The sequence below is a fragment of the Pseudochaenichthys georgianus genome, chromosome 23 (genome assembly GCF_902827115.2).
Source record: "Pseudochaenichthys georgianus chromosome 23, fPseGeo1.2, whole genome shotgun sequence".
Lineage (NCBI taxonomy): Eukaryota > Metazoa > Chordata > Actinopteri > Perciformes > Channichthyidae > Pseudochaenichthys > Pseudochaenichthys georgianus.
The window spans coordinates 6,898,092-6,920,054 of record NC_047525.1 but is presented as its reverse complement, the minus strand read 5'-3'; the positions used below and the strand labels follow the sequence as shown (position 1 = coordinate 6,920,054).

The 21,963-nt window shown below is 41.1% G+C and overlaps 1 protein-coding gene across 2 annotated transcripts in view; it reads right to left on the bottom strand.

The window, feature by feature from the left end:
* The window catches only part of cacna1c (calcium channel, voltage-dependent, L type, alpha 1C subunit), a 256,189-nt gene that overhangs the window by 46,769 nt on the left and 187,457 nt on the right, over positions 1-21,963 (bottom strand). For both annotated transcript variants that reach the window (XM_071201832.1, XM_071201831.1), the window contains exons 9-16: positions 17,286-17,373; positions 16,761-16,845; positions 6,136-6,226; positions 2,890-2,916; positions 1,352-1,512; positions 1,119-1,192; positions 827-978; positions 402-603 (exon numbers count right to left, since the gene is read on the bottom strand). In XM_071201832.1, coding sequence (XP_071057933.1) covers positions 402-603; positions 827-978; positions 1,119-1,192; positions 1,352-1,512; positions 2,890-2,916; positions 6,136-6,226; positions 16,761-16,845; positions 17,286-17,373 — 880 coding nt within the window. The remainder of the gene's footprint in view (positions 1-401; positions 604-826; positions 979-1,118; positions 1,193-1,351; positions 1,513-2,889; positions 2,917-6,135; positions 6,227-16,760; positions 16,846-17,285; positions 17,374-21,963) is intronic.

The following is a 21,963-nucleotide window of genomic DNA, read 5'->3' as shown; positions in this document are numbered from 1 at the left end:
AAGTCTCACCCCTTTCACAGTTATTTATCTAATTCAATTGTAATACAAACTAGATTAGAGTATCTAACTTACATATGCCTAAACCCTGCACCTTATATGTATATGGTCTAAATCTGCACCTTATCAAAAGACATTTATTCATATTTATACATAACTAAGTTACATTGATCTGAATTGTGTATTTATTGAAACCTCATGCATTTGACTACTCTTTGCACTTTCTGGTTGTATGCAAACTGCATTTCGTTGTACTCAATGACTATAAAGTTGAATCTAAATCAAAATCTTAAATGAAATGACTTTCTGTACTGTAGAAATGTAGGAGTCAAAGTTCATCATTTCAAGTCAGGACAAGATGAGAACAAAAGAAAACAAGAAGTAAATAGAGACAACTGCCTCACCTGAAACACGGTGAGCAGAGACTGGGGGAAGTTGTCAAAGGTGCTGCGTCGGGTCTCGTCAAAGTTGAATTTCCCCCCGAAGAGCTGCATGCCCAGCAGGGAAAAGATGATGATGAAGAGGAAGAGCAGAAGCAGCAGGGAAGCGATGGAGCGCACAGAGTTCAGCAGGGACGCCACCAGGTTGGACAGAGAGTTCCAGTATCTGGGGGGGGGGGCACAGATGTCAGGTTTAGTACAAGTCAAAATAATTGAGGCCTTCATCAGGGCAAGTACAACATGGTTCACTTTGGTCTGTTTTTGATCCGTGTTGGCAAGTGCTCACATGACCTGTATAGACCAGTAAGTCACATGTTTTAAGTGAACAGGAAAAGTGACATTGAAGACCAAGACCACCAGAGGGAACGACAACAAGTGTCTATACTAACCTGGTTATTTTGAAGATTCGCAGTAAGCGTACGCAACGTAGCACAGAGATGCCCAGAGGAGACATAACCTTGGTTTCCACCAGAATGGTTTCAAGAATGCCGCCACAAACTACAAAGCAGTCGAAGCGATTGAAGAGCGAAACAAAGTACGCCTGTGGAGATTTAAGACAGAAGTGAAACTTTAAGCGGAAAGTAGTGGAGGGAGGAGTTTCTCTTGAAAGTCTTTGAATGTATAACACATATTTTCACATAGAACTTATTTTTTAGAAAGATAATGCTGTGAGCCACCGACCTGCAGACCCAAACTGTACATCTTTAACAGCATCTCGCCAGTGAAGAGTGCTAGCAACACCTTGTTGGCAATGTCTACAGAGGAGGCAAGAAAGGAGATAAAAAAAAGGAGGAAGGGGTTAGAACAAGGAAATAGGGACAGATAAAAAGGGACAGCAAAGGAAGATTAGTGGAAAAGGAAAAATAATGTAGCTACAAACACAACAAATAGGGTGTATGTATGTGCTTACGTACCTTGTACATCAGTTAACCACTGAGGCTGCTGGTGATGTTCAGAGGCGATGGTAAGAGTGTTGAGGAAAACCAGGAAGATGACCAGCCAATAGAAAACCTGCGATTTGACCGCTGCCCGGCACTTCCTCCTACACTGCCTGTTCCACCTCCGAGAGTATCGACTGAGGAGGAAGAAGCGCAGATTGAGAGAGAGAGAGAGAGGTGAGAAAATATGGGAGAGAGGAGACGTAGTGATGAGGAGGGAAGTGGGAAAACAGCAGAGAGGCAGGAATGAACAACGGAGGAAATAAAGAGGAAGATCACAGGCCCATGAAAGAAGAAATAAGGAAAAAAAAATGTTAAAAATGAACAAGTGAAGAAGAGAGTGGGAAAAAAACAGCAGAGGAGAGAGAAAACAAAGAAAGAGTCAGTTAGTCTGTCTGCAGCGTAGTGATGACATCACTCCTTGGTCGGTGGTTGTCTGTTTGAGAGCAGGAAATGTTAGTCACCCTCAAAGACGATTCACACCAGAAGGAGATATGCACCATTAGAGGGGAAAAGAACAAATGCTTATCCTGAGGAAATGATTGGAGGCTCAAATGTAGACGGATGTGTGTTATATTGTGATTCAACTATAAGGAAATATCATCAGTTTTAAAATTCTATTATGTCTTCTATTTAGACATCTGAACATGAGCATTTTAAGCTAATTTGCTCTTTTTATGCCCTCTAATAAATACACTTTATTGATTTGAATAATTGCCAGCTTCACGTCCACTCAAGGGTCCACTTCATTTAATACCTACACTTGTTCGAACAACTGACGTTTTTTCAGACCTTAGTTAGTGGCCAAAAAGGAAAATGACTGCCTTACAACAATTCTGATATTGCTAAGATAAAGGATTGTACTACACGCTTTCACAGCCACTTAAGTAAGAAAATCTTTCCAACCAATCAGCTTTTATCCATAGCCACGTAATGGATCCATACCAAAACTGCCCAAATCAATTATCTGTCTTTTCCTTGTTTGAGAGTATATGAGTATATTGATGATTTGTACTTGACCCCTTTCTCTATTGTCCCCCTGCAGCACCAGAGATTTGTCAGCATATGAACACAGCTAACCAGGAAGTGTAATTATTCCCTGCTTACATTATACAAAATGCATGTTTCTTCTGATTGAGTGTGTGTGAGCTATTTAGAGTCACTTATGCCACACAGCGGCTTTGGTCGTGATGCACACAACTGAATGTTACATGAGACACGACTCACAGCAACAGAACAAGCGGACGTGCATTGTTACAGAAAGATACATGTCCCTTTAATGTCTGTGAAGTTATTTTTGAAACATCTTTTGAGGCTCTTCAAAAGAACCTTAGTTACAAAACTTTGCCAATATTAACATGTGTCTGTCTCTAAAGAGGACAAAACACCTCTTGGTATTTTAATATGGGTTGGAAAATGTCTGTTTTAGGAATTTGGGGACAATAGAAGTACCACAGCAGAAGAGACATTAGAGAAGGTGGATTAAGGGACTATGGTAAACAACATGTACTAACCTGAACTTGGATTTGGAGATCCTATTTCTGGAACACAGAAAACAGAATGGAATTATACACACACATAACACACATATAGACAGGTACACAACATGGAAGGGGTGTTTGGAGAGGGATATTTGATCTTGAATTGACATTTGTAGAATCAATTGTTTTTTGAATCAAATCACCCCAAGCAAACACATACAGTGGCATCCAGTCAAGTGAACAATAACAGCTTTATGTTTGGATTTCTTCCAATCACTCCTGGTGTGAAAAAATATAACTTATAAATAGACAAATGTCTGTAGATTGTTCACCACTGTAACAACAACACATACACAGTACGGAAGACAAGAGATTATGGAAGATTTGATCTGGACGGAGAAGAAAAGAGGAGAGGAAAGGGGAGGAAAGGAGACAGAGGAGAGGAGAGGGGAGGGGAGGAAAGGAGACAGAGGAGAGGAGAGGGGAGGGGAGGAAAATGAGACAGAAGAGAGGAGAGGGGAGGGGAGGAAAGGAGGCAGAGGAGAGGAGAGGAGAAGAGAGGAGACAGAGGAGAGGAGTGGGGAGGGGAGGAAAGGAGACAGAGGAGAGGAGAGGAGAGGAGAGGGGAGGAAAGGAGACAGAGGAAAGGAGAGGGGAGGGGAGGAAAGGAGGCAGAGGAGAGGAGGAGGGCAGGAAAGGAGACAGAGGAAAGGAGAGGAGAGGGGAGGAAAGGAAAGGAGAGGACAGGGGAGGAAAGGAGAGGACAGGGGAGGAAGGAAAGGAAAGGAGAGGACAGGGGAGGAAAGGAGAGGGGAGGAAAGGAGAGGAGAGGGGAGGAGCAGTATGTTGCTGTTTAATGCTGCCTCGGTTGTAGGACACTGACCTCATGGTTTGATGTTACACAAGCAAATAAGTGAGTGTCAAAAACAACCCATATAGTTACATTCAGTAAATGTGTAGTGTTATGAAATATTGCCCTCAATGATGTACCATAATAATGTATTCTGTGTCCACTTCAAAGATTTTCCAAATGAAAAAGATGTCATGAAAAGTAAGTAAGTTTTCCCAAAGTAAATATGGGCAGTTCAGAGGAATAAAGCTCCCAAAATACACATTTTGTTAGACACAAGCTGGCGAGACAGTTGGGTGCAAATAGACAAGGTTAACGATGTCCCACGTTTATAAAAATACTCATAACTTTGAAAAGGAACCTATGGAAACGTGTGCCTTGTTATGATTGAGCCATTATACAGCAAAGAATATAAAGAAGAGGAGAGGAGAGGAGAAGAGAGAAGAGAAAGAGGAAATCCCGCTGTAGAAAGTCAGATTGACATATCAAATGATATCTGTTCATATTTAAATACCATGACCTGACCATGTGGGCTTAATATATAATATGATGGTATAAACTGATGTTCCTCTTTCAGGCAAGGGTTGTTTAAGGATAATAAAACCATATGCACAAAAAAGCACTTATGTTTGGTGAATACGGGGATCAGATTTGTACTGGTTTGTGTATGTATGGCTCCTTTTGTTACATTTAAATGGTATTGTAGTGCTTGTATTCATATAAATAAGTAAATAAAAAGAGCGTCACACACTGTAATGACCTTTCAGTGAGATGAGTGTGCTGACTCGGTCTGTAGCAGCAGATGAATTGACGGACCAAAGCAATGAAGTGACTCACTGCCTGACTGAACGGATGATACAATGACTGACTGGCTGGATATGGAGGCTGACAGTACACGCGTCTCTCCCGTCTGTGTGCCCGTCTCCATTATGGAGATCAGCAGGCGTCCAAGTAGCTCCAACCCCGAGGACTATGTCTACGGCAATGTGCAGAGACACTCACTGCTGCTAGTCCAACCTGTTGCAGTCTCGCAGAGAAAAGATGAACACTCGTATTTCCAGTCCTGGCAAGGTTTCCTACTCGTTTGGTTTGGGACAGTCTGACTGAGAGTCACTTATTTCACGAAGACTTCAGGAGTCATTATTTTAAAGCTCCTCGTGGACAAGAGAAAGGAGATGGATGCTAGAATTTAATACGCTTTTATTTTAAAAACCAAATGAGGAATTATTGTGCAGCTGTTTTAGCTTTGATGCAGCACAGCTTTTATAGTACACAAATACGAAAAAGCATTTGGTGCTTTATCTTTTTCTAAATATGAATCTTTAATGCACGCAAGATGTAGTGCTATCACACACTGTAATAAGTCAATAGAAATAAAAGGAACTACAGTATAAGGAAATAATGGAGCAATTATGATGGCTTCAATCTAACATTTATTTGGCATTATGAGTCGAGGTTGTGTCAGCTCAGGTAGACACAGATATGATGTAACAAAGACAAAGTAACAGATGGACAGCGAGAGTACAGATACACAACAGTGTGCCATCCAAGTGTGCCTCCAGTGTTGTTGATTTAGTTTTATTTCACAACCATTCCATTTTCAATGTCTATGTCGTACTGCACATTAACTCTCTCTATTCACTTCTATTCTGCTCTGATCTCAGAGCAGTTTGTCTGTAGGTGTGTTGGCTTGTGTGTGCTGAAGTGGTAAAGTGGGCCCGCCAGGGTCATGCTCCTGCGTGGCCTTCAGTCTAAGAAAGAAAGCAACACAAATGTTGAATAATGTAAAAAATGAAGGAGGGGGGGGGGAGCAGGGGCAGGTGAGTCAGCTGTTCGTGAGCTCCCACAGGGGAGGGGGGGGGGGGGGGGCACTTCACCAGCCAACACAAAAGGTGAGGGTGAGCAGAAACAGACGGAGAGAAGAAAGGGAAATCAAACTGGATTACATTTAGATGAGATGAACCATGTCATGTTTTTGGAATTTTTAATGAGTCCCTAATGAGGGTCAACTTCTTAAATATGAGCCCAAAATAAATATTCAAATTGGGATGTTGTTTATTTTTAGAATAATAAAAGAAAAAGAATAAGGCACTGTGGTTTAGAGAAGGTTTAATTCCTCAGTCTAATGAAGGTCACAGATTATTCGGAGGTAGAGAAAGAAGAGTAATTTCCTTTCACTCTGCTCTCCTCTAACCAGCCCCATTGTCGGGATTCTTCCAAACCTCTTTGAGCTTGATGAGGTCCGCCCTGGTGACCTCAGTGAAGGACGGAGCCAGGACAGGCCTCTCTTACCTTGTCTAACACTAAAGTGCTTATTGAGGAGAGAGGCAGGATGGAGGTCAGTCTTGGGACGGACGGAAGGTGACCATGAGAGCTGGGGGATAAGAGAAGGAGAAGAGGGTGTGTGTGAGAGAGGGTGAGGTACTTACGCTAGCCGGGTACAGCAGGTCTCCCCCTCCACGTCTCCCCCGGGGGCGTTATCTGTGTTGACGGATTCATTCTCACTGGCTGGCATGCTCACTGAGAGAGCGAGGAGCAGAGCACGAGGAAGAGAGGAAGTGACAGAAAGGGAAGAAAAAAGAGAAAGATGAATTAACACACTATATTGTATGCTGGTTTTTTATACATTATTATATCTAAACCTGGAGGACTCCAAACGTTCAGTCACCTTTACATATATAGTACTACACACACTTAAAAGGCTATAAAGTGCATTCATTCCTATTTAGTGAGGAGCTGCACTATTTTAAGTCCCACAATGTGAACACTTTTTTTTCTTTTAGAGTAAAAAGTGATCTTTCACAAAAGTAAAATGTAAATATTTGCACTGATTGCCTAACTAATTAGAAACTAACAACATGTACTGCTAAGGGATCCTGGGAAACAACCTCTGCAACAGCTATTAGGAAGGATTTCAACTTTTAAGCTGAAGGATTGCTTAACTCTATGTGAGCTAAATCATTAAAAAAGCCTTTTGTGATTTAATAGCTCATGGAGATTGAAAGAAAAACACGCTTGGTCTTTGGTCTGCAAACTTCCCGGAGGATGTCGAAGCTTAATTGCAGCCAAGGTTTTGAGAAAAACTGTAAATGCTTTTTATACAGTCATCTATCTAAACTTTAATCAAGCTGTGAGAGATTTGGCAGGATGTATGTCGATGCAAACATCTGAAAGTTAATAAACTTTTCAAGATGTTTTTTTTGTGGGAGTTTGCAAACAGGTGGGAAGCTCAGTGAGCCCAAGCTTTCTTAGTTTGGAGACTGCGAATGTGTCACTTTGTCCTTATTTAAAGACAGGTGTCATGGTGCATAAACATGGAAGGATGAATACCGGGGGAGATGGAGGTGGAAGAGAAAGAACATTTGAATTGTTAGTTAAGGATGGAAAAGTGTTAGGAGGATAAAGAAGGAGAATAGAGTAAGATAACAAGTGGGAGTAGGGAGGGAGGGAGGGATGGAAGCATCATGGGAGGTGTAGATGGCAGGAGAGGAAAAATAGGATAAATGTGGGAATTGCTGTTTGATTGACTGATACATTGCTTTTTATTGCTTCTGTCAGTCTTTGCTCGCCTGCGGGAATAAGCTGCACTCCCCTCACTGTCACCTCAAACACTTATTGTATCACCCTGTGGGTACAACAGTCAGATACTGATAGGAATCTCAATGCGTCTTGTATTAAAGGAAGATATCCCCCGTTAAAGAAAGCCAGACCCACTCTTGCAAAACGGCTTTAAACACAAAACCAAGGGACATGACCGGTACTTAAGATGAGAGCGCTTTTTCAAAACGGCATTATCCAATCTCGACTTTACTTTTTTTAGTAATTCCAAAATGGTCTAAGAGCTTGCCATGTAATCATGCCTGGGCTCTTGTATATAACATCGCTTTCAAAACACAATTTGAACCCTGACATTGGCCCTAATGCATACATATTGCAAAAATAAAATGGTGTTTTATATCAAGAGCTCAATAAAAAACTGAAACCTTGACTTTAACAAAATGTATTATGTCAACACATCGGACATAACTGTATTAGGTTAGTTGAAAGCAATAATATTAACTTGAACCTAATATTTAGTATTAATTAATATTATTGCTTTCAACTAACCAAATACAGTAATGTGAAATATGTTGACATGATACATTTAATTAAAAGCAACATTTCAGTTTCTTCAGTGCTGCTTGTAAGCACTTAGCTAGCATAGTACATTAAAGTAAGCTCATTGAGTGAACAGCGTGCTTTGCCGAATGCCTTGTGATGGATGAATTCTGCTGTGGAGATCAGGACGGTCTCAGTGAACATTAAGGCCTCTGCGGTGAACACGCTCAATGTTTCTCACTTTGCCACGTGCCACCTGCTGCTATGCTACTTAGTTAAAAGCACTCGGGCCCCTCGAGTGTCTCTCGAGGCTAAAGCCTTTCAAATATATAACCAGCCCTGTGCTTTCTCCTCAATGGAGCTCTGAACTAGTTTAATACCTATTGTTAGAGTAAACCCCAAAGAATTGAGACACAGAGAGGAGGAACGAGATGAAAAAAAACTAAGGAAGGATCAAGGAGCATGGGAGGGAGATAAATGGAGTTATAAGAAAGACAAGTTTTCAAGGCAAAATAGGAATTCATTGAATCTAACCAATGTTGGCATGTGTGAATGAGAACATATATTAAATAAAAGCATTGAAAATAAGCGGGCCAACAAAAAGGTATTGAACTTGATGAGGACAAAATCATTCACTGAAGTAGTCTTTTGGGGGAAAAAAAACGTGTGTTTGTCCTCTAGTGCAGTGGTCCCCAACCACCAGTCCGCGGACCGGTCATTTGGTACCATGCCGCAGAGAACGATTGAATGCAAACATATTTTATAAAAGTATTATAAACATTTATTTTATAAAAATATTATACAAAAATATTTTATTGATTATCAGTCTGAAAGACGTTTACATTTTCGCGTGCCGTGAGTTATTACAGTGATACCTTTTCTCTGAACCAGCTCAACTCATGGAAAACCGCCCATCTGGCAACACAGAGCGCGAGAGCAGTCTGGACTCTGGAACGTCATAACGCTGTGATTTTTGTTTGGATTACTGGTCTGGGGGAAGCTTGCGAGTGTGTGTGTATTTTTGCGTTTGTGTGTATTATGATTGTTTCCCGGGAAAACACTCACAAGAAACATCGGCTGTTGTTATGCCTGCTGTGACGTTAAGTTACTCAGTTCTCCGCTTGTAATTATGCCGTTACAAGCTTCAAAGTTGTATTTATCATCAGAATTTGCCGAAACAAGTTTAATATTCTGAAAGCCAAGACTTTGACAAGTGAGAGGTGCCTGTCATCTTCCCTACAAGCTTCAAACATATATTTATCGTGTGATTTTGGAAATAAAAGTTTAATATTCTGAAAGCCAATACTTTGTGATTTTAAAGGTCCCATGTCATGCTTTTCCGGTTATTACCCGTCCCCTTGTGTGTTATGTAGCTTTGTATGCATGTAAACGGTCTGCTGAGTCACAAACCCTCAAAGTACACCCTGTAGCGAGTAAAACTCTAACACAGAAAAGACCTGTCTGTGCTGCCCCAGAACGCTTCGTTGGAGATTTCTCGTTTTCCATTGTTTACTTCATGGGTATAGTGACGTATTTCGGGTATAGTGACGTACGTAACGGCTCCGCAGATTGCTCCAAATCAAATCAAAGAAGACCTAGGTAATATCAATCAAAACCTCAGAACAGCACCCCACTTAATGCCAAAATATGACTGACTCGCTGTACAAGTACACGAGGAGTTCTATTTGTCACAAACACCGAGAGTTACAAAAGTAAGATACGTAGTGAAATTGTGTGGTTGCTCAAGGGTGGGGCTGTGATTCGGCTATACACCGCCGCCGCGTAGTAATAAAGTTGAGCGCATACATATAGTGAGACCTACAGTACAGAGACCTACAGTAATTTGACCCTATGGAAAAGATGTTTTTTCTTGTCACTGAGGGCCCTCTTTTCGTCTGGAGAGTGCAGCAAGTGCAGCAGAAGCCAACTGTTGCTATCTTTAAACTATGCCGTCAAAACATAATTTCAGCCAATCAGCGTCGTGAAATCTAATGGTCACAGGGCGCCTACGTCAGCGCCCGGTGCAGTCTGTGAGTTGTTTGGACTTTTGCCGTAGACACGTTTTTGTTGTTGTTGCAATTATATGCCTTTGTGGTGTGTTTGCTTGCAACATTCAACCCAATGGAAAATAGCTAGCCAGTTAACACAATAACCAGTTAAACAGGAACACAGGTCATATTATTTCATTTCGTCATATTTATCCCCCCACAACTTGAAGGCCGGTCCGGACAAATATTTTCTTACATGAAACCGGTCCGTGGCGCAAAAAAGGTTCGGGACCACTGCTCTAGTGTAGGCTACAGAACAGATTTGAGTGGACATACTAAAATAGCGTTCGAGCCAGATATTATTCGTCAATGACACCATCTGGTAATTTCCAGACATTTTAGTTGATCAAATGTTTAAAAACAAACCCAAAAAGGACAGTGAATTCATATTTATTATCCTGTACCAAATATAACATAATATTTTGAGGATTATCATGCAGTCTATTTAAAACAATAATCTTATATTTTGAATTTTAGTCTCTCTTTTTGCACACTAGGCAATTGTCACATTATATGGGGATTCAATTAACTAGTGAACTGCTAGTAAGCATGCACTTATCAGTAGATGAACAGTATCTTACATTTATACTCAACAATATGACAAGTGCTGGGTGAAAATTATAAAAAGGCTAAAATTCAAATTTGGTAGCTATTTCCGTATTGTCCTTGACAATCAGAGCTAGCATGGCTAACGACAGGGCAGGGGGATTTTAGGGAAAGGAATTTAAAACAACAAGAAGAGGACTGTGGCATCACAAATGTGTTTATCGTCATGTACGGTGTGTAAACCGCACTTGAATTGTTTCATGTGATGACATTGTCCTCCTGTTTATTTTTTTCAGGCAGATGTGAACAGTTTCTCTCCTACAAACCTAGAAAGGAAAACGGTGGCTGCATCTCAATACAGAAATTAAGTTTTCTCCTCATATCCTTTTCCCCCTGTAGTGATATTTTTTGTCTTTTTCGATTAGAGGTGATTTGAAGTTAAGGGCCATGAAACACGGTCAAGGTTTTAATGCAATGAAGACATACAATGTTGGCAGCAGGATGGAAAATGATTGGCAAAAGACCAAGTCTCCACGGTATTTTTATACAGTGGGGCAAATAAGTATTTAGTCAGCCACCAATTGTGCAAGTTCTCGCACATAAAAAGATGAGAGAGGCCTGTAATTTTCATCCTAGGTATACCTCAACTATGAGCGACAGAATGAGAAAAAGAAATCCAGAGAATCGCATTGTCTGATTTTTAAAGAATTTATTTGCAAATTATGGTGGAAAATAAGTATTTGGTCAATAACAAAAGTTCATCTCAATACTTTGTTATATACCCTTTGTTGGCAATGACAGAGGTCTAACGTTTTCTGTAAGTCTTCACAAGGTTTTCACACACTGTTGCTGGTATTTTGGCCCATTCCTCCATGCAGATCTCCTCTAGAGCAGTGATGTTTTGGGGCTGTCGCTGGGCAACACAGACTTTCAACTCCCTCCAAAGATTTTCTATGGGGTTGAGATCAGGAGACTAGCTAGGCCACTCCAGGACCTTGAAAGGCTTCTTACGAAGCCACTCCTTCGTTGCCCGGGCGGTGTGTTTGGGATCATTGTCATGCTGAAAGATCCAGCCACGTTTCATCTTCAATGCCCTTGCTGATGGAAGGAGGTTGTCACTCAAAATCTCACGATACATGGCCCCATTCATTCTTTCCTTTACAAGGATCAGTCGTCCTGGTCCCTTTGCAGAAAAACAGCCCCAAAGCATGATGTTTCCACCCCCATGTTTCACAGTAGGTATGGTGTTCTTTAGATGCAACTCAGCATTCTTTCTCCTCCAAACACGTCTAGTTGAGTTTTTACCAAAAAGTTCTATTTTGGTTTCATCTGACCATATGACATTCTCCCAATCCTCTTCTGGATCATCTAAATGCTCTCTAGCAAACTTCAGACGGGCCTGGACATGTACTGGCTTAAGCAGGGGGACACGTCTGGCACTGCAGGATTTGAGTCCCTGGTGGCGTAGTATGTTACTGATGGTAGCCTTTGTTACTTTGGTCCCAGCTCTCTGCAGGTCATTGACTAGGTCCCCCCGTGTGGTTCTGGGATCATTTTGACCCCACGGGGTGAGATCTTGCGTGGAGCCCCAGATCGAGGGAGATTATCAGTGGTCTTGTATGTCTTCCATTTTCTAATAATTGCTCCCACAGTTGATTTCTTCACACCAAGCTGCTTACCTATTGCAGATTCAGTCTTCCCTGGTGCAGGTCTACAATTTTGTTTCTGGTGTCCTTTGACATCTCTTCGGTCTTGGCCATAGTGGAGTTTGGAGTGTGACTGAGGTTGTGGACAGGTGTCTTTTATACTGATAACGAGTTCAAATAAGTGACATTAATACAGTTAACAAGTGGAAGACAGAGGAATCTCTTAAAGAAGAAGTTACAGGTCTGTGAGAGCCAGACATCTTGTTTGTTTGTAGGTGACCAAATACTTATTGTACAGAGGAATTTACCAATTAATTCATTAAAAATCCTACAATGTGATTTCCTGGATTATTTCCCCCCCATTCTGTCTCTCATAGTTGAGGTATACCTACGATGAAAATTACAGGCCTCTCTCATCTTTTTAAGTGGGAGAACTTGCACAATTGGTGGCTGACTAAATACTTTTTTGCCCCACTGTATATGGCCTCGATATATATCGGTAATTGTTTGAGGTGAACAAAAGGGGTAACAAAGACAATGAGAATAAACTTATTTACAGTTAAAGAGGCAGCCACTGAAAAAAAACAAAACGGTTCCTAGTACAATGCAGGAGAAGAGGAGAGGATGAGGAGAGGAGGTGCGGTTCGCTTGCATGTCTAAAATAACGTTTCCAGTCAATGTTTAACTAGTGTTGAACCATGCAGACAGACGCACACGCCTTACGAATGAAAGCCGCATTTCTCTTCACGGCTCCACGCAGAGAATGAAAGCGGCTTTTACCTGGGGATAGAGAGCATGGCTCAACAACACAAACACACACACACACACACACACACACACACACACACACACACACACACACACACACACACACACACACACACACACACACACACACACACACACACACACACACACACACACACACACACACACACACACACACACACACACAGCACTTACAATCAGCACAAATACAGAAATGCACACAAACTTCATATTCAAAAACACATAATCACATGTAATCATAGCGCCTCTGATGACATGCACAACCTATTGGAAGGAACCATGAACGCTTCTGCAAAGAAAACACCTCATTACATCGTTCTATTAACATCATTTTGGACAAAAAATATGACTACCTTTTTCTGTTTTGTACCATTTAGTCTGTTTCATTGCCAGATTCTCTATGGTAAAGAGAAATGACCATGGAGAAAGAGAGAGGGAAAGTGGAAGTACTCGTGTTTTTCGAGTGTCAACATTCAAAAGCAGGTTGCAGTGCTCTTTTCAATCTGCAGCACTACGTACAATATATTTCTCCATCATAATCTCCTTCCTCTTGGCCTTCACAAAAGCCATTGTTTGCTGTCCACTTCAGCCCTTCCTCTCATAGTATTTGCATCATTGTGAACCAGAACATTCCTCAGCTCGCTCCTCTGTACCGAGATATTTATATTGTTGGGTTCAGCTCATTCTTTTCAAGTGATTTACATATGATTGTCCAAGCATACTGTAAAAGCAATATCCTTTGAGTGAGTCAATGTGTACTGTGCTGCTCATGTAACACAAGAAGTTCCCAATGTAGGATCAATAAAGTATCCTTCTATTTATCTATCTATATGTAGAATAAATAAAACTGCATTCAGAGATATGAAGCATAAAATATAGTAATCATCCGGTACACAAACATTTACATCCAAGGAGCGCACACATACAAATCAATCCTCACAAGTAGGTTTCATATTTCAAGTGAAAAAACAGGACATTTAAAGACAAAAACATGCTAAGCTACACGTGCAAACAGAAATGACATTCGAAAATAAAAAAGCTTTTTATGATCTATTACGACAATGTCAAACAGCAAAGACAGCTTGTGCCATTAAAACACAATAAAAAATGTATCTTGTAATTTACTAATTGACCTTTATAAAGGCCAAAGACTTTAAAGGGGCCGTATTATTCTTCATTTTAGGTCCATATAAGTATTTAGTGCCTCTACTGTGACATGTTTACATGCTTTAATGTTCAAAATTGGCCTTATTTTTCTCATACTACCTACATTAGTGGAGACGGAAAAAAACACCATGACAGAATGGTTTGAAGTATGCTGACACTTTTTTAAGAGGCAACATATGAAATCTATTGAAAACATTTTTAGATTAGCAAAATAAAGCTACATTTCCATCTTACAGTATATACTCTCCATGATTATCACCAAGAAAGTGGGCATAATTGAAATGTAGTTTTATAACTGGGAAATTAGCCATGTTGGCTAAAGCTGCCCCAGTTACAGTTTTTTGTGACAGTGGATCAATGGGGACTGTCCACGACACTATAAACAAATAAACTAAACTAACAGATAAACAAGATACCTGAAGTATTTTACTCCTCAGTATGCTCTTAAGGAGGTACAGTTGACCACCGCCCTTTCTCCTAAGCAGTCGTACTATGAAAGACGAATGTACAGAGATGCACACATACCATCCTGAGGGTCAGCAGAGGGGCTGAGCCAGGCCAGCTTACTGCTGTTCTCCCCCAGGTGGGCGGGGGACACTCCTGCCAGACAACAGCATCAGGAAGCCAAGACAAGAGGGTGGCATGCAAGGACAAGATGGCAGAGGGTGAGCACATGCAACACACACACAGACATGCACATGCAGTATGCATGAGACTACAGGCAAAACACGCAAATGTGCATACTGCAGCGAACACACATCATATGATATATATACACATAAATAAATAAAGCACTAACACAACATTCATATCACATCACATATCATCAAAGTTGAGTGTGTATGTGTGTCAGACGGGATTGCAGACTGAGAAAGGATAGCTGAAATGTTTTAGAAGCTTTTGACCCCTGCAAACTCACTCATGCTGTTACTAAAACCTGTGGAAATCAATATTGTGAAATACATTGACTACTCTTTTACCTGAAACTCACTCACTCACTCACTCACTCACTCACTCACTCACTCACTCACTCACTCACTCACTCACTCACTCACTCACTCACTCACTCACTCACTCACTCACTCACTCACTCACTCACTCACTCACTCACTCACTCACTCACTCACTCACTCACTCACACACACACACACACACACACACACACACACACACACACACACACACACACACACACACACACACACACACACACACACACACACACACACACACACACACACACACACACACACACACACACACACACACACACACACACACACACACACACACACACACACACACACACACACACACACACACACACACACACACACACACACACACTATTTATATCCCCCCTCTCAAGTTGTTTTTGTTTACCTTCACAAACAGAGGGATGATTGATCTTTGAGGTGGATAACTTCTGATCACATGTATCAATCATGCTGTCATCTAAAAAATGTATTCTGTTTAATAATTGTAATGGATTTAATCTCGCACGAGACAAACTAACTGCAGACTACAACTAACTTGAGCTTGTCTTGACGTAGCACATTGTGTCAGTGATCTAGAACAAAAACAATATGAATCTAAGAGGCACTCATTGTGTGATGTGACATTTAAAAATAGTGTGCCCAATTGGGGCCACATACTGTTTGTTTGTTAATGCGCCACACACTGCTGATGTGTTCTGCCACACTGATTGTCCCAGAGCAGCACAGGTGAAAACAAACAGGTGAAAACAAGAAGATTTGTTACGGATTAGCCACAGGAGTGCTGTGCCTTATTTCATGTCAATTGGGTCATTGCTCATTCAACCACAGTAATGTCTTGAGCCTAACTGAAACATTAGATCATCATTTTTTTTTATTATTGCCGAGTCAGTGTTTCTCAGAATGAGCCACAGCCACCTCTGCATATTTAGTCCTCATCACTCATTGATTCATCATCGACGTGAGGAAACGGAGCTCCAAGCAGTTATACCAGAGTTCACAGCACACACTGAACAATGCTTGCTCAGAAATAGTACAGGCATTGTGTCTCTTTCGCATTATCCCTCTCTCTTTTTCGATCTATCTTCTCTGAGACCAAACCTCCAGGTCAAAAGAGGCCACTTCTGAACTCTCCCTCCCCAGGAAACAAACCTTACTCCTGGGGAGATGTGTACCATGTGTGGCTGCGTAATTTGTGTGTGAACATTTCTGTCACAAAAGAGTGTATACCTACAGTGTGTGTGCTTGTGTGTGTCCCTGTGTGTGTGTGTGTGTGTGTGTGTGTGTGTGTGTGTGTGTGTGTGTGTGTGTGTGTGTGTGTGTGTGTGTGTGTGTGTGTGTGTCCAGAGGCTATTAGCTGCAGTCTGACACATTCCACTAATATCTAAACAGGTTTTGAGCCTCGGGAGGGTTCTTAGCCAAAGCAGCAGACAATATTAACATCCCCTCTGTCTGTCAGCCGCTCCATCAGTCACTCACTGCAGTCTCATCGTCATTCAATCACGATGAGACTGCAGTGAGCTCAAGACATACAGACTAAACCCTAAATCTGACACAAACACGTGCGCAGTTAACCTCACACCTTCTTATATCCTCAGATATAAACACAATAGAAACAGAAATCCTAACTGCCACTACTACCACACAACAATTCATAAATCACACACACACACACACACATCCCGAGGCGAACTGCAGGAAGTAAATAGATCGACTCTCGCCCTTGGCATATTTTACTGTTAAACACACACACTGTAGTACTCACGGTTTCTAGGTTTGTCATCGTCCATGCCCTCCTCTTCATTCTCTGGGTCGATGTCTTCAGCCTGAGTGATCCAGTCCAAATAGCCCTATATTCACCACACATATGAACACACAAGCAAAGAAAACACTGGCTGGTTAGCAGTGCTTATCAACAAAACAAACATTGTTTCTATCAAATGTTATGGCATTCATTATGTTTCTCAATGTTCCCTATTCTTATACTAAAAACTGAGATGATTTAAGGACATATATTAGTAACAACAACAGACAGCATCTTTTTGTATTCTTAATGTTAATTAATGTTATTATTTTTAAATTAATCTTAATGTATACACTTGGCTGTCTCTTTGATTTACTCTTTTATCCTCCTCCATCGATCTGTAAAGAATGTGTTACCTATTAAAATGTATTTAAATAAAGTTTGCTTTGATTTCTATGGTTACCTGGCAGTAATTAACATTGAATCTTAGTTGCAGACAAAGACTCTTGCAGCCCCAATTAAACATGCAGAGAAAGAACCGCCTACCTTGAGGTCCTCCTCCAGCTGCTGTTTTTCTCTGAGTTTCTGGAAGTCACCACGTGCTTTGGCCTTCTCTCTCTCCTTGGAAAACTCTCTGGGAGGAGGGAAACAGGATGGAGGGGGTTGGGGGATAGAAAGAGGGATAGAAAGGAAACAGTGACAGAGGGGGAGAAAAAAGAATCTGAAAATCTAAACTGAAGTGCAAATCATGTGACAATGCTGTGATAATACAGAACATTATTCAGTGTGTCAGGACAGGAAGGAGGGGAAACCTGCTAAATAGAGAAAAAACATGTGAAGAGAAACAAGCTCTGCCAAGGAGATACAGTGTTAGTATGCTAATACAGATGAAGCACGCCCAGACAGACAGAGAGCTGGATTCACAGCTCAGAAAATCCAATTCATACAGATATATTGTTAAGCAGCCAAGAGATATACAGTTCCAATCAGTTCTGTTTCAAAGTTGGTAGACATTGTAACGCCTGCATAAACACACAACGTCAAATAAGCTGCAGTTGGATTTGATCACATCAGTAATACACTGTGTATACCCTATCATTGACTATCTATCTATTTGTGTAAACTTGTTCCCACTGATTTACAAAGTGTCAGAGTTGATGAAGCCGTATTCTAATAATTAAGCCTGGTGCACTGTGAGAATGTGAATTGAGACACCCCGAATGACTGACCAAGTGTGGATGAGTGCTAGTTTGATTAACTTAGAGGGTTTGGAAAAAAACACGTAACAAATTTCCCTTACAGTAAGTGTCAGTTACTTTAAGCTGAGTCAGGATGCTTTTATTCTGAAAGTATCACCTGCAGCCAAACATTGCTGATGAATAGACAAGAGTTGTTGTTGTTATTAATAGAGGATCCCTCACACATTTAGGCTAGTGTCATATAAGTGCATTGCTTCATCCCATTGTTATAAGTTCATAAAGATTTCTTTTATCTAAACAAATATATATAAAGATTGAATTTAGTCATAACGATCTTTGCTGATTAGTCTTATAAGTGTTGCTGTCCCAGGGCCCCAGGTGGTCCCGAGCCTGCTGCGAGTTTGTGCAGTGCATCCCAGGGTCTCCCCCCCAGCTGCAGTGCCTTAAGCCTGCTCCCGTCAAATTGGAGGAGAATTGGGTCTGCAGCGAGGGCGTCCCGCTCCACCGAGCCCCTCACCTCTGGCATCTCTTTCTTTCCGTCACGACCCAGAGGTTTTTTAGGTTGGAATGACGATAGATAGGTTAACTGAAATATTTATTTGATGCTTTAGCTACCTTTTTATGCAGCATTTGCAATTCTTTATGTAGAAAATAAAATGATTGAAGTGTGTAAAGGTAGACTTAACATAAACTAAGTGTTTAAAGTCCTTTAGCTACTAATTATGGAGCAATCTGGTTATCTTTTTTTAATTCTTATTGATATAGAATGATGCCCAATTTTTAGGGTTTGTCAGGATTTTGGATGTGATGTGGACACAGAGGACATAAGCAAAGTTGATTTAAGACAACTAAAATTGATGTTAGGAGAGTGTGAAATATTTTAATTATATGATGAAACCTGGTGAAATTACTTCCAGGTGTCAGGAGGAAGAAAGAAAGAATTAAAGAACATTTGATTAATCGGCGCATTAGGGGAAGGTCAAAGTCAGCTTGGAGCCAAATAATTCATCGGGAGGAGAGCTGACAGGAGCTGAGAGGCTTGAGAACATTTTCAGCTAAAATGTGTACGGATACACACTCCAAGGTCCATTGACATTGCAAGAGCCTCCCTGCTTCTTATTTTAAATAAGATGCAGTCAGTGGAGTTCCCTGATGGTCAGTTATCTCACACCATGTCATCTTGGGTTTGGAAATCACAGAAAAGTAATCTGCGTATGCCATACAGTATGTGTTTTAATAATGTTAGATAATACATTACAATAATGGCAGATACTATTTGCACCCGAGTGACTACACTGAAAAAACTGTAACGTTGACTTTAATTAAATGTATTAGGTCAACAAACTACACATAATTGTATAAGGTAAGTTGGTAGAAATACTATAAACTTTCAATTCTAAATATTAGGTTCAACTTCATATTAATGATTTCAACTAACCTAATACAGTTATGTGCAAATAGCTGAATACCTGTCGTGTAGCTATTTTCTCCCGGGTGCAAATACACACTCCATAATGTTTATTTAAAGTGGACCTATCATGCTATATTTGAATAATATATTGTAGGGCCATACCTATATAAAACATGTCTGCAAAGTTCTTTTTTCAAAATACCAAACAGATCGTGCATTTTAGCCATGCCTCATTTCAGCCATGCCTCATTTCGCTCTACAGTATTTGCTCTTTTCTGGCCCAATCCCAAACCGCCCTCTACACCCTACCCCAGAGATTGCACTAGATTTGATTTTGATTAGATTTTGCTGCCCGTCATTTTGACGGACAGGATCGTAACATTTCCATCAAAATTCAGTATTGCCTGTCGGGGGGGGGGAAGAGAGCACGGTCGTGAACTGTCAACGGGGGCGGGGTGCACGCTCGTGAGCGCCGTGTTATGCATGCCCACTGCACCTCGCGGGAGTGCGCACAGCGTAAAGCCAAAACTCACAGGCAAAGTTGGGTTTGGAAATGGTATAATTTCCTTTTTGGCAGGCATGCATAACACCGGAGCCTCGCTGCGGGGAAACTTTGGTGCTGTTCCGAGTTTGTTCTAATCCGACGGACTGCTTTCAGATTTCTCCGTCATTGTTAAAAAAAATCTGTCATAGATGGAAAATATTCGGTTAACGCAACCTCTGCCCTACCCCTACACACTACCACTCCGTTTGCGCGTTCGCGCGGAGGGTCCTGCCACATTAAGTGCTGTTCCAAACCAATGAGTGTCAAGCCCTCAAACAACGAGTCTGCATCGGTGCTGACTTGAGACCAAGGGCTGAATCTGTGAGAAGTCTTCTTCGCTGCTTTTGTGGCAGACTACATCGCCACCTACAGGCCTGGCATACGTACTACAGCGTCTCCAGCGCTTTCGAACGGCAATGGCCGTGGATGTCTCCTCCTGATTGGTGGGGAGTTGCCCATATAGGCGGAGCTCCTCGTTTCTGACGTCAGAGATATTTCAAATCTGTATCAGTCTGTATCAGATCCGTTGCAGCCCCGTTTTTAGAGATTTGGGTATGGAGGAAAAGAGAGAGGGTTGTGTTTTCTGACACTTGGTGAGTTCCCTGACACACCGGGGACACATATTCATGTATAAAAGACGTACAAAAGTGCATTTTGCATGATAGGTCCCCTTTAAGTGGGGCTTTGCAGCTATGGAAGTTTCACACTTACAGTATCCAAACACGTTCCCTGGAAAGCATCACAGGATCCATAATGGTATGTGTCTATTTTCATAGATTCCTATAGTCAGTCTATTGCTTGGAACAGAATCAGAGAATGTGTGTGAGCCTGTCAGTGTGTTTTCTGTGTGAAATTTGGTAGAATGATTGAATAAATCACAACTACAGACAACACAGTCACATACACAAAAGGCATATCAATGAGCATTAGGACAAACTGCTACAGTTGTGCTTGTCATAACATTAGACCCAATCTTATTGATCTGTGGTTGTGTGTGTCAGTGTGTAGTATACTATGTGTGTGTTTGTGAGAGCAGAACTCTCAGTGATCACTCTCAATTTACTATTCTCAACATCTCTCTTTTTCCCCGTAATGGATTTTCTTCATGTGTCCCCTCATTCTCTCTCAGACAGCCTCATGCTTCTTTCTTTCTATTTACACATTACATCCAATACAGACAAACACCGTCACACCCCATGTTTCTGTCTCTGTGCCCGTCGCTCTCCTTCTTCCTGTTTGGCCATTAGTTATTATGCCAATCTGAGACCCACACACACTGCATGGAGGAAGCAGTTGGTAAAAGGTCAGGGTGTGTAGTGTGATGACAGCATCATTAGTCAGAAGTCAGACAAAGAGTCAGACAGCCAAACCTCCCAAGCTGTTTGGACCAGATAGACCTCTATTATTTTTCCCACAATGCTGCTGCCACATCACTGTGGGTATCGAGAGTCAGATACAGGTCAGTCAGTCAGGGGTGAGACACTTCACTTCTTAAGTTCATCTTAACCTACGGCATGTGAAGAAACATGAAAAACAACAATCCACACTAAGCTCTGTTTCTTCTATAAATCATATTAGAAAATACCTGCTTATGGCATGAATGACTTCACCTACTTGTCGCGGTTTAAATCCATGTATGTCCAGATTGCCATTAATTCATCATTTTATTTTGTTAGATACTCCTGAAATCGTGAAATTACAAGAAGCAAGTCCATTTCTAAGGTATGTCCAAAACATGTTTACAAGATCACAGTGACATTTCATTTTGACTACTAATCAGTTCATACTGAAGACTAAGACAGAGATATTGCATTCACAATATTGGGGTGGTTGGAAAAATAATTGTGGTACTGCGAAATCCACATACATGTAGTTCTTAAAACATATTGGACATAATCGTAGATTAAATGAATTCATGTTACATTTCCCTTGTGTGTGCTGGTATGTATTTTGTTTCTTGAAAATACATACCTTTACCAGTTTAAAAAACCACAACACCATTTCCTTTCAGAAGCAGGAAAAACAGACAGCAAAGCTCTCTAAGAAGGACAGTGTGAAGGAGAGGGAAAG